The sequence below is a fragment of the Lineus longissimus genome, chromosome 6, assembly GCF_910592395.1.
Source record: "Lineus longissimus chromosome 6, tnLinLong1.2, whole genome shotgun sequence".
Taxonomy (NCBI): domain Eukaryota; kingdom Metazoa; phylum Nemertea; class Pilidiophora; order Heteronemertea; family Lineidae; genus Lineus; species Lineus longissimus.
Window position 1 is genome coordinate 17,995,538 of NC_088313.1, and position 12,689 is coordinate 18,008,226.

At 38.7% G+C, this 12,689-nt stretch overlaps 2 protein-coding genes across 4 annotated transcripts; one reads left to right on the plus strand and one right to left on the minus strand.

Annotated features, from left to right (window-relative positions):
- Positions 1-225: 225 nt before the first annotated feature.
- Positions 226-4,155, minus strand: LOC135489611 (lipid droplet-regulating VLDL assembly factor AUP1-like). The gene is made up of 10 exons (XM_064775041.1): positions 4,027-4,155; positions 3,583-3,720; positions 3,016-3,166; positions 2,787-2,898; positions 2,577-2,686; positions 2,333-2,377; positions 1,892-2,147; positions 1,540-1,725; positions 1,284-1,387; positions 226-989 (listed from the first exon to the last, which is right to left on the minus strand). The coding sequence occupies exons 1-10, from the start codon at positions 4,065-4,067 to the stop codon at positions 843-845; spliced, it is 1,290 nt and encodes a 429-aa protein (XP_064631111.1). The 5' UTR covers positions 4,068-4,155; the 3' UTR covers positions 226-842.
- Positions 4,156-4,191: 36 nt separating this feature from the next.
- LOC135489608 (nuclear hormone receptor HR96-like) lies at positions 4,192-12,334 on the plus strand. Of its 3 annotated transcripts, none has more exons than XM_064775037.1 (5): positions 4,192-4,249; positions 5,510-5,655; positions 7,841-8,008; positions 8,504-8,621; positions 8,879-12,334. In XM_064775037.1, the coding sequence occupies exons 2-5, from the start codon at positions 5,536-5,538 to the stop codon at positions 9,778-9,780; spliced, it is 1,308 nt and encodes a 435-aa protein (XP_064631107.1). In that variant the 5' UTR covers positions 4,192-4,249; positions 5,510-5,535; the 3' UTR covers positions 9,781-12,334. The 3 variants fall into 3 exon arrangements, with proteins under 3 accessions (XP_064631107.1, XP_064631106.1, XP_064631108.1); XM_064775036.1 differs by lacking the exon at positions 4,192-4,249 and adding an exon at positions 5,217-5,354; XM_064775038.1 differs by lacking the exons at positions 4,192-4,249; positions 5,510-5,655 and adding an exon at positions 5,684-7,488.
- The last annotated feature ends 355 nt before the right edge of the window (positions 12,335-12,689 follow it).

A 12,689-nucleotide genomic window follows, 5' to 3' on the forward strand; every position in this document is an offset into this window, starting at 1 on the left:
AGCTCTCTGGCCGCAGGCCTCTAGTCTAAGACAGAACAATAGAAGTGGCCACTACATGTACTAGGTTCTTCTTCGTCAAAGTGGCCATATTCCCCATATTGGCACTTCTTATCATCCTTTTCAGTTCTTTGGTCCACACGCACTAGCCATAGTCACACACTGCCTTCACTGAAGACGGGCAATTATTCATCCAAGGTCGCACAGACATAACAACATGAGACCCAATTTGTTACAAAATGAATTTTATTTTCCAACAACCCAAGTTTACTCATTTTCTCTGTCGTCTATATATTCATATGATTATGTACATGTATAGAGAGTGAGCAGGTACACTTGACCGATGATAAAATCCACTGACAAGAACTACCCCAAAAGCCTTATAAAACCTGATCCACCACCCTACCAAACAAGAAAATCGAAGTCTTTCTTACCAGCCAACACTCTTCAAAATATGGACCAAGACTACATCACATCCTGCTCAACTTGTATTCACTTGTCTAAGATTAGAATTAACGTACAGTAGAACCTCCATCAAGGACACCCTTGACATGAAAAATCTGTCCTTACTGGTCCGGTCAGCACTTTGGGTAAAGAATCAGTCTCTTTTAAGGGAGTTTGCATGACATATATGACAGAACATATGAAAGTAACATAGGAGTTTATTGTTTTAGACTGCTAAATGTAACTAATGCCATCACCATGTGAAATAAGCCTATTGTACAGGCCCAGGCGTCACTCGACTGGCGTAATCTCGTCAACACAGTACTTCAACAAGTAGGCAAAGTCACCTCAATTGATGGGAATGGCTCACAAATGTCATTGTCTCTTTGAGAGTTCAAATGTTAGCTCGTGCCCAGCATCCCATGTTTCATCATGTACTTTTCCCTCGCCGTGTCGATCAAGATTTTTTTCCTCTCTTCAAATGATTGATGACGTTCTTGAGAACTTTTCGAAAAAGACTTTGCAGCAATTTTTACTGGCGATAAAGCCTGCAAAAGAATAGACACAGAAGTTTATAATGAGGCGGCTTCCGAATTGACACACGGGAAATATTGATCAAATCTTGACATAAAGTCATTCCAACAACTAAGAGGCCAAACTGCAAATTTGTTCCTTATGATACTTTGAGAGCCATGTAAGATGTACACATGTGAGTACCCATGGTTGATTTCTCCCGGATTTACTCTTCCAAGTCGTTGGAGAGACAAAAGATGCAGTTCCCTAGGAAGGCCGAGATGGTAAGTACCACACATGTAACAAGTTGCTTCTGCATCATGACATACCATTGGATTAGGCTTGGGTTTCTGAGGTGCAGAGTCCTCCGGGGTGTATGCCACAGTGCCCTCTAAGAGATTGGTAATGGTCATGTCGACATCCCTCGTGGTGCCTGCAATGGAGAAAACATAGAATAAAACTGCAGGAAACAATTCTGAACACTACCTACACTTGTATAAACTACACCCACTAACCACCTATGGTAATGAAGTTCCACTAAGGATAGCAATGACTAAGGCTTCTCATCTTCAGTACAGTACTCACTCAAATCTCTTTTGATGACATGAAGAGGCACCTGCGTTAAGACTTCTTTCACTTGCTGTGTCATTAAGTTGAGACGTTGGTCTTCTTCCGGACTTGATGATCGCCATGAGCTGCGGAGGCTCCCCCTGGTGATCAGCGTAGGAGATGTGGAAAGGCTGCTGTCACTGCCGAGGTTGGGAGTAGCACCTGAAAATGGGAAATTAGATGTATTTTTACCTAAGACACGGATGGTGTTATTAACAGGTGGCAATCAATATATAAGCATTATATTGCATTGTACATACTTGCTTGTATTTCCTTGAGCCACTGGTTGCAATTCAGTAATAGCGAAAAGATTTTTTATGATAATTACCTGATTGAGCATGTTGATTTGTAACAGGGGGTTGGAAAGTCATTCTTTTGAACAATTCTGCCTTGTCAGCACTTGTAAAATTTGAAACCTCCAACTTGAGGGCCTCAGCAAAGAGTTTCTCTGCCCGTCTGCAGTAATCTTCTGTTGTTTCGGTTTCGTTTCGTCTAATGACTGGCAGGATTTTGAGATGGAAGTGTGTGTACGGCACAAATAGATGCCAGAAGATGTCAGAGACATATGTGGAGCCAAGAACACTCTGAAAAGTGGAAGATAAGATTTAGTTATGAAAATGTAAGCTTGTTCCCTTAAAACAATTGACTTTTTTAATGTAACATATGGCTCTACGCTTCAAGTGCCTGTAAACCTCTAATAAAATTGAAGCCCAAGATTTGTAAAGATTACACCAACCAAGTAAATAATAATTCTTGAAGTAATACTTACTATTGCCACATTCGTGAATGGTGGCCTAGATGTCTGTATGGCAATCTGCAATGAAAAAACATATCATAAATATGCATATAAACATATCGGATATTTATGACATACTCTTTTCCATACCTGCCTTAGGTCAACAGAAAAACAATATGCATTAGGCAGACCCCACCCATCAAGAGTGAATGAAGTCAAACAAGCTCTGGAACAGACACATAACATATCAAAATTCAATCTCATTTATCTCACTTACTGGCTGAATAGATAAACCAAGTCTGAACGGCCATTCCTGGAATCTCAACAAGGCCTTCTTTCCACTGGTTGTCACACCCTCTGGGAACACCAATAGGGAGTAGGGGGAATCTGAAATCAGACAAAGTAAAATTAACAAGAGTTCTATTTCTATAACACATCGCAATGATCTACATACTTAGATGGAAACGGTTGATAAGTGAAATCATACCTCTACAATATTCCTGTATATTGACTTCAACTGGTGCATCTCTCAGAGTGTAACCAAGGTCAACAAATCCCATCAGCCACTGGATCATCTTGTCTACTTTCTTGGTTAACAACTGTAAGAAGAAACAGCCAATGTAAACTAGCAAGAAGGAACATCCAATGTAAACAACTGTTAGAAGGAACATCCAATGTAAAAACTCCTGTCAGTTTTTCAAGCATTAATTCCTCACCATAAAATTTTCAACAATCAAATCTGTGGCAAGGTGGTCAAAGACACTGCTATGATTTGAAAGGAGAAGTTTGACGCTTGAGTCTCGTTGCTCCATGCCTTCTGTGGTCAACACTATGCCAAGGACACCGCACATCACACGCAGAACAAACCTGAAATTGAAGAGAAGAAGAGGTGTACTACAGGTACACATACTAAAACTAGGACACAACCTGAAATGGCCTTATTCAGACTCAACATTCAAACTTTGAAACGCAGCCAAAGTAGAAAAAAATCTTTTGAAGAGACAACTGTGAAATTCAAACCAAGAGATTCTCTTGACTTTACTCACAAACAGGAGTAGTGACACAACATTTTAAAGCATATCACATGGCTGCCACATATAATACTACCTGAGTACTGAGTGTAGAATCTGCTATGGTCACTGATTGACCTCTCTCACCCTAATCAAGCAAAGGTTCATGAAGGAACAGTTAATTTCATAGCAATTTGTTACATCTCCTTCTGGCACAAATACGGTAGTAAGATATCAATTCTGATGGGTCTTCACAAGAGCATTGAAACTTACCTCCTCAGGAGTGACTTCTTTGCTAGGATGCTAGCAACCACCAATACATTGAATCCAATGAAGACACGTAGAACACACAGGACAATTCCAAGAGGAAAGTACAGTAAGATAGGAACCAAGGCAAGGCCCTTAGGAAACCTGAAAAAAGAAAAGCCAATGGGAAATAAATGAATAAACAAAGAGGGTTATATATATTTCATCAGCCATGTCAGGGAATCTCCATAAGGTGGACAACAAGAGAAGACCATTACTTTCAAGTGGTGTCTATAGACGTGTTGCTTGAAGCAGTGATCTTGATCCACCGAACAGCTGAGCCCTAACACATGAACAGGAGTGTAGGCCAGCAGCCAGGATCAGGAGTGTAAAACTGCTGGATGATATGGATAGAAAACTGGTTAATTTACGACCATACGAGTAAACAATGCTGACAACCTTAATATCTACCTGGACTTTTCAAACAGGTCCACAAGCTGCACAGTTGCCATCCTAAAATATTCAGTCAGAACTTAGTTATATGGCATTTAGTATGAGAAAATTTTAGGATTTCTTGAGAAAGACATGTTGGTGTCGTCGTTGTTGAAATGAATCCAAAGCAATTGTATTTCCTTTCGGGCCGCTCGGTATCACGTGATGCGAAGTTACATTTCCTAAAAATACTTGGATCAAGGTGCAGTTTGTTTTCATCATTATTTGGCTTAACAGAACATTGTATTAAAAAAGAAATACCGCAAATATCAGCTTTCGAATGTGTTTTAGTAGTTAGTGACCTTTGATCAACCATATTCAATGTTGTTTTTGTCATTGCAGTCAAAATACTGGTGACCTAAACTTGTCTTGTAATTTGGCAAATGCAAAAGTGATGAGAAAAAAGTCAAGTCTCGTGTGCATAGAGTAGGCCTATGCATGCTATTCCATTGTCATCTGAAGCTGTGGAAGATGTCTTCATGACTATTGGTCCAGGACTTCATTCACGTCTCCGCTTTTATCATTATAGAGCCCGAAAAAAGTGTGAATGGCTTAGGCCCCTTAGGCTTAATATAATGTGATGTCCATTCAATGTTTTTCCCCTTATATAGCATATGGCAATCCTCCCCCATTGCAGAAGTCCCTTCTAGTGCCAACCTGTTTGAGCTCTAGTCTCCTGCCTTTTAGCCAAAATTTACTAGTTAAACTAGATTGCATATGTTTCTGACACCATTTTGTATAGAATTGCTACAGAAGTCAAAGGTTACATGTATATTTTCCATTGTTTGCTCCCGTTGATGCAGTAAGGCCAAACAAATGATTTATTTGTGTCATCCGTGCATGCCAATTTCTTCTCCCTATTGACCTAAAACAAGTCTGTGGGGCTAATGAGTTAGGAATATTGCTCAGTATTATTCATTATTGCCACTGTATCAAACAGCCTTTACATGTATCTGGGTGAGAAACTGTTTCATAGAGTTCATGACAATGTTCAGTCGTGATGTATTTTGTGTGCTCTGCAACACCATGGCCTTGATGGCAATTGATGATCATGTGATTTAGATCACTTTTCAAAATGAGTTACACCAACACTAACTAACAGTGAGTAATATAATTATCTGGGTGGAGAGTTATCATTTGTTCATTAGATTGCTCTGAATTCATATCAGGAATTGCATGTCAAAGATTTGTCAGTTAGCTAGGATGTACTTGTAGGCCCAGTAGAAGTAGTAGTTTATGTTCTGACAATCCATTGGTGAATCTGTACAGGAACTGTCAACAACAGCGGCTCTGTGACATGATGAAAAGTATGACTTGCTTTTATTGATGGTGTGGTGTGCATTCATCTCAGCAGACTTGCAGAAATAAGAAGGAGGGGAAGCCTACTCGGCCAAAAAAAACCCCTTTCCTCCGTATCCAAATTGTTGGCTCTTTGACATTCATTTCTTTACTTTCCTTGCAGACGAGTTTCTCACCCACGCCCTGAGTATGGCGTCTCCATCTGAGGACGATGGCAGCGAAACGAATGAGGTTGACAATGACACATCGGAATATTCACCTTTCTCAGAAGCGGCGTCTTCACAGGATAGCGAACAACTGCAATCTCTCGTAAGTTTAACTACATGTCAGTCACATGACAATGTATCATATTCTACACTACTAGGACACTACAAATGTACGAACACAAGGTTAAGTGCATTGTTGGAACTTTCCAGTTTTTCCTTCCTCATGTCTGGGCATGCAATTGACTGAACATGCTAGGTTTTACATAAAAGGACCAGCATCACCTTATTCATGACTAAAATATCATGTGGTCTTGACTAAATAAAAATGTTGGCCCAGCCAACGATATCGATTTAGTTTCAACTATTTTTAGATAAAAGGAATCTCCAACTTGAAGTCCAAAGTCCACATGATTACGCTTGTCTGAGTTCATTATCATTATTGAAGATGTTTTATTTGTGTTTTGATTTTATCTTGTGGTCATCTTGACCCTGACCTTATCGCTCTGTTCAAATTGAGTGAAGATTTTCTTTTTGACATTATTTGTAAAATGGCCAATTTCACAGACATGATATATCTATCATCAGCTTAGGCGATGATGATGATAAGCAATCACTCTGTCAGTCAGTATCAGTTCATGCAGTTTTGCTGTCACGAAGGAATGCTGAGAGTGGAAATTTCCCAAGAACTTCAAACAGTTTGTAAATGATCCAAGTGGGGATGGAAACAGGAAAAATGACACTAATTTTTTGGATTGAATGAGACATGCTTCTCACTGCAGAACTCATATTATTACACATTTTATTACACATTTTGACTGCTCAATGATTGCACCATTCTTTGCTTATTCTGTTCTTTTTTACTCCGACATGTACGATTTTCACTTTCATTTTGACTCGACCTCGTGAAATATCTGTATTGTCCGAAAATTAGACCAGCCCAAATAGTGACGAAATTGAGGTGCGTCTCTCACCTCTTGACCTGACTGGTCAAAAGTGTTCTCAATTTTGTCGTATCTAGATTGCAATAAAAGTCCCACCATAATAATTGATTTTTGAAGAAATATTTAAAGATTCTTCAAATTTAGAAAATATGTAGTTTTGGTGATACATGTACAAGTACGTCGCAATGCAACCACCTAGTTGTCCATGAAGGATGTACACCTCTCTTGAAACCGCTTTTATGCTCTAACACATTTAACACGAAAGGCACCTGCATGCTACACGTCATATGACTTGAGGGACATTTGGGAAGTTTTCATCTTGCTTCCTTGCAATCCCAAAGAAATCCTTTGATTTGGTAAGATCCGACTACATACATATATGGTAAATGGGTTATTAGGGCCCCAAAGCTGGCCAGACAATGCGTCAGTCTGGGTCAAGGAGGGGTCAGCATCAGCTGGGGAAGGAGATAAACATCTTATCAACTTCGACACAATTCTTTAAGGTATATCATCACTATCAGTAACAGTGTGTCATCATGACCCAGAGATCATCTAGAGTATGTTGAACATCAAATATAGGAGAGTTTTGTTCCATGGTCATTGCATTCTCTGCAACGATCTGTTGCCCTATGTCTTTCCATCAATCATCCTGGTTGGCAAACGCGTTGTTACAGGAACTTGGAATGGAGTTAGCTACTACTGCCTTTGCTACAACCGATAAAGAAGACGTAAGTTCTGAATCTTATCTGTGGAAGATAAAACCTTGGGGACATTCAGACCTACTTCCTTGACGTAAAATATCACCCTCCTTGACTTGTGGCATGTTCTCATGGACTTTCTCCTTTAAAATTTCATTGATAAGATCAAATAGTCATGGTCTTTATGAATACTTAATAAGATTAAGCATCTCCTTTTAATGACACCGCATTGATTTCCTTTACTTTGTCTATGAAAAGTAGGCTGTGATCATGTTAGAATTTTGGCTGCCTTCGAAGGTTTGTGCATTGATTTTCCCTCTGTGTTACGTTTTCTCTGCGGTATTTTTGAGCTGGTTAATGGTTGCTCTCTGATGTTTTCATTTTCGTTCAGCAGTCAGTGCCTTCCACTCCAGGGCAAAGGACATCTGTCTCTCTTGGTGAACAATGTGTTGTTGAGATGTCGCAAGATCCAAGGGAATGCCAACTACCATCGACAGGTGGAGGGTAACCACGATGCTGCTGTCCATAGAGTATCTGGATGGAGGAACTGAAGGACTGGACTTGACGAAACACCAGAAACCTGTGTATTGTTAATTCTCGCACTATACCATTTCCAACCGACTCTGAACTGATCTTTTCTTTTCCACAGTCAACCTTGGCTAATGAAGCATCCAAACAAGGCACGAAACGAAAACATCGGGCAAAAGATGACAAGATCTGCGGAGTTTGTGGGGATAAGGCTCTTGGGTACAACTTTGATGCCATCTCATGTGAATCTTGCAAGGCATTTTTCAGGAGGAATGCTCTCAAAAACAAGGTAAACATAAAAATCAGAAAAAAGGCTCTGACCTGAGTTTCTGATCTCTTTTAAGGACAGCCTGTGCATTGCAAATGCTATCCAAATGCACATTTAAGTTTATACAGTACTGTAAAATATGTTATTTACTTGCTTAGCAATTGAATATACTTCTTGCTGCAAAAATCAAGCAGAAAAAAATGTTTCACACTGTGCATAATATGTTTGATATCTGATAAAAAGTCAATTTTTAATAATTGTCCCAAATTTGTGTAGCAGGTATATTGTGGATCATAACTACCACTGACTTGTCTGATCTGTTACTCAAATTATTTCCCTCAGACAAGTGACATTTAGGCCTTCACAGTTATTTCGGTCATCAAATTAATGAACTATTAACATTGATTTGTTAAATTGAGTGGGAAAGTGTTGGTCATGTTGCCTGCAATGGTGCAATGACTTACTGTCAGTAGAGTACAATTTCATGTATTGAGTTAATTTTTTGTTTCTTTTCAGATTTCGAAGTGTATGTTCAGCGGAACATGTAAACTTGACATCAACACAAGGCGATTCTGCTCGTTCTGCCGATTGAGCAAATGTTTAGAAATTGGAATGAAAAAAGACATGATTCTTGGTAAGACAGGTGTTGGTTTACTTATAATTCACCTCAGAAATGTTAAGTTTTACACCTCGGTTGCAATGTGGTATTGTTTTCAGTGTATAATACATTGAACCACATCCAAAATCCTTGACAAGCATTTGTTGGACTTGGGTATGGCTGAAGTGACAGTGAACATATTCCAACTTGCACAAGGTGCAAGAAGTATTTCAGATTTAGAGATTTTTTCTCTGAAATCTTTACTCACTCATTTTGATAACTTATAACTTCAGGCGATACACAAAAGAAGGCTCGATTAGAAAAGATGTCAAAGAACAAACAGCGTCGTGGAGTGTCGACTGGTGAGAAAATTACGCCGGTGATGTCACCACAAAGCGACGATTCGAGCAACTACACAACAGTAAAGGTGGAGCCGTCTGATTCATTACCGGAAGATCATGAATATTTCTGCTGGTCGCCCTCCGAACCAACCACCGGATTACAACCGATGCGAAAAATGTCCGCGGAGGAAATTCTCGTGATAACGGAATTATCGACGGCTTATCAAAATTCATTTTACAAGATGGAGGAAAATCCTACAGAAAATTCAAAACTGAATGACTTGGTGAACTATTCTGGTTTGATTGTGAGGAAGCTGATTAAATTTGCTAAAAAAATTGATGATTTTGTCCGTTTGAGTCAGGACAGTCAGATTTGGCTTCTGAAGGGCGTGGTACTGAGTACTCTCTTCATACGGTCAGCGGAGCATTATAATCAGGAAAAGGATGCGTGGATTACCCCGACGTGTGAAATACCAACAATTGTTTTAAAACGAGCAACGGGCTATGAGAAATTTCATGAAGAACATATAAAGTATTGCAAGTCTATTAAACCCCTCACACAGGATGATCCAAATATCTTGATGATGATGATGATAATCTCGTTATTTTATCCAGATCGCCCAAATGTGACAGAGCGTGAAACTGTCTCGGATGCACAGGACAAATACATTTGCCTTCTAAAGCATTATTTAGAATCTAAGTATTCATTTTATCGAGCTCGGCAACTTTTCCCTCGAATTCTCGCTAAATTGGACGAATTACAAGAATTAACGGAAAATCATGGACGTGTTTTGTTACACGTGAATCCCAGTGAAATTGAGCCTCTAATGTTGGAAATTTTCGACTTGAAATGATAATTCTGAACGGTAGCTACAATTGTACATCATTTCATTTCATTGATATGTGACAGTTTCAATTCATGTGTTCTCTTATGATGTTAAACCTGTTTACTTGGAATCTGACAAATGTTCTTGAAGAGAAAGTCACGTGTTGTGGCAGGATTCTAACCAGGTCTTTTGTATGGTCTTTTACGGCCACATGGGGGCGCCAACAACACTAGTAAAAAGAAATTTTGGAGATTTTCTCTAGCTCCCATGTCAGAGATGACGCATCATGATACATGTATGAACGTGATGTGTGAATGTTACGTCAAAAAAGTCCTGGCTGTTATGATCCACCAAACTGTCATGATGAGGGTTGCTTAGATTCCTTTTGCTTTTTAGTTTGATTCTCACTGACTGAGTGTGCTCTATGTGATAAGTGTGATTGATATGTTTTGCATTATAAATGTGCAATTAGTCCTTGATTCTGTGTGTAAAAAATAATTAACCAACGTTTTGAAACTAAGCTTTGAAATATTATGCATAGGTCACTGAATAACAATGCAAAGATCTGATTTCCAAGAGTTTGTTACTCTTAATGCAGCGTAGCTCAGAACCATAGTTTTTAGAGAAAAATGGGATGCTGGTGGTTTATCTTATGGAGGGCTTGTAGTCACTGGCCTTACCAGGTGTTCGCAAAAGCTTACAAATGATTAAATGTCTAAGCCTGCTCGGGCTTAACCTGAACCATGGATCTTTGGTCCTAAACCAATCAAATATATCTTTTTAAATGAAAATTTTAAAACTAAACAAATGGCTTAGTTTGAATGTAACCTGGTCTAGATTGTACATTGTGTATATTTAAAAACTAATGAAATATATTGATATATTATATATAATTCAGCAAGGGTATGAGAAAAATGGCCTTAAAATTGTGAATTGTGGAAGCGGAGAGCTGTTGAGGTTTTAGGTTAGCTCAGTCAGCTATGGCTCTTGATATGTGATCACACTAATGTCTCAAAATAGACCAAGAAGGCGTATTTTGTGTACAGGTTTTTGTTTACAATTCAATAAATTTATTGAGAAATAATTATTCAATTTTACGCCTGATCATAGATGATTTTGATTCAAGATGTACAAATGATAGTGACGGAGAGACTTTATTTTGAAATTATTGTTAGTTTTTTGTAGTTTCCTATATGATATAATCTCTATCAGTTCTTCGTTGTTTGATCACACTAGCAACTTAATGATGTGGTGCCATTGGAACCAGCGAAGTTTGTATCTAGACAGCATCCAAGTGTGGATAGCATCTGGATCAATTGCCGATTCGAAACTTTAAATGTGAGGCATGGATATTTTACTTCACTGGTTCACGCTTTATTGTATTGATTACCGGTAGATTGGTCTTCTACATGTATGTACAGAATGTCACAGCTTAGTGCTACACCTGCATTTGTAAACTGATCAGGTCAAGACAGCTGGGAGGGTCAGGTCGACCAACATGTACAATGTAAGAACGATCCTTTTATTTAGCAAGATTTAATTGATGTTTCTTTCTGTGAGGCAGTGTGAGAGTTGTTGAATATCTACCGGTAGTTTATCTTGAGTTGTATATAGTAGATATTACCATGTACCAACATGAGGATTAACCACTGATGCAATTTCTTCTTTGTTTAGTTAATAACAATGATAGTAATAATGCTAGTGATTTTTTCAATAATAAGTGCTTATCACTGTACTATTTACTGTGTCAAAGTGCTTTACAATCACACACATTATTACCTAGCCAATCCAGAATTTGTTGAGTTTATTAGATTTTGTTTATGATTTGAGAGGTTTTCTCGAGCTTAATTCTATTTTTTGGCAAGAAGTCTTTGTACATCTACTGACAGGTTACAGCTTTTGTGGTTGTTGGGAAAAATGATGAAATTGATGGTAACATGACGTTAGTTCACTTTAAGCTTAATACTAGAGCTTTCTTGTATACCAAGGCAGCCCCAGACATAGTCAGCAACAGATGATAATGCAAATATAATACAGTGTACTTGTACGATAAAATGGAACACAATAATAATATTGATTATCTTTGAATTAACTTGTTGTCGGTGCAGAAGTCAGTGTGAGTTCATCATTAACAAAAGATGCTGGTGACATTATATATCTAAAGTGCCGTGCAGTCAAGTGATTTAAATCACTACGACCTGCATTTATGATTGCATGCAACAAAAGTTGTTTGTGTGTGGTGCACATCGCAGGTCATCTTGCCTGCGACAAGAATCTGTGATCGAGGTGAATTGTGATTATTATCAAACCCAGCGATTACTGGTTCATGCAGACAGGGATTTTTTGTTGCGCATAACAGTGATTCTCATCACAGGTTGCAGTGATTTAGATGGCTGGTTTGCACTGCGCTTCTGTGTGAAATGTTGGGGAATGACTGTATTCGTATAAGTGGCTGTAATCTTCATTAATGTGTAGAGCCTAACCCTACCATCTTATATTAGTAGAGCTTCGTCTTTGTATGCTGGGAATACATGATAAAGATGCAGATGCAGTCTTGTTGATAATACAAGCTTTTACTAAATTACGTCTCTTTTCTTATTTTGTTTTCTCTATTTTTGAAGTCCTCCAATCTGACTTGTTTATCCACATTCATGAAAGAGTGGCTGACATCCATTGAGGAAGTGGGCTTCTGATACATCCCGGTAGATGGAGATGCGACTCGTACTTTTTCAAGGCCCCCATTTACATTGTATAGACTACGATAAAGCCTTTGCCTAGCAATGCTAACATGCATAGATCTCACAATCTGTCGCAACCTATTCATGTTGTGTCTGAAATCAGTCACAACTTGGGACAAAACAGCTTTTCGTCTGATATGTTGTGACCAGAAGCCTCTGTAGTGGACCATTCCACCATGTCTTTCAGAACTCTCAACT

Excerpts from the sequence above, each read along its gene's own strand:
- LOC135489608 (XM_064775036.1), top strand. Across the intron at positions 5,656-7,840 it reads GCGAACAACTGCAATCTCTC|TCAACCTTGGCTAATGAAGC; the intron begins GTAAGTTTAACT and ends TCTTTTCCACAG. Across the intron at positions 8,009-8,503 it reads GGAATGCTCTCAAAAACAAG|ATTTCGAAGTGTATGTTCAG; the intron begins GTAAACATAAAA and ends GTTTCTTTTCAG.
- LOC135489611 (XM_064775041.1), bottom strand. The coding sequence starts at position 4,067 with ATGGCAACTGTGCAGCTTGTGGACCTGTTTGAAAAGTCCAG. Across the intron at positions 2,148-2,332 it reads CATTCACGAATGTGGCAATA|AGTGTTCTTGGCTCCACATA; the intron begins GTAAGTATTACT and ends TCCACTTTTCAG. Across the intron at positions 990-1,283 it reads AACCCAAGCCTAATCCAATG|GCTTTATCGCCAGTAAAAAT; the intron begins GTATGTCATGAT and ends ATTCTTTTGCAG.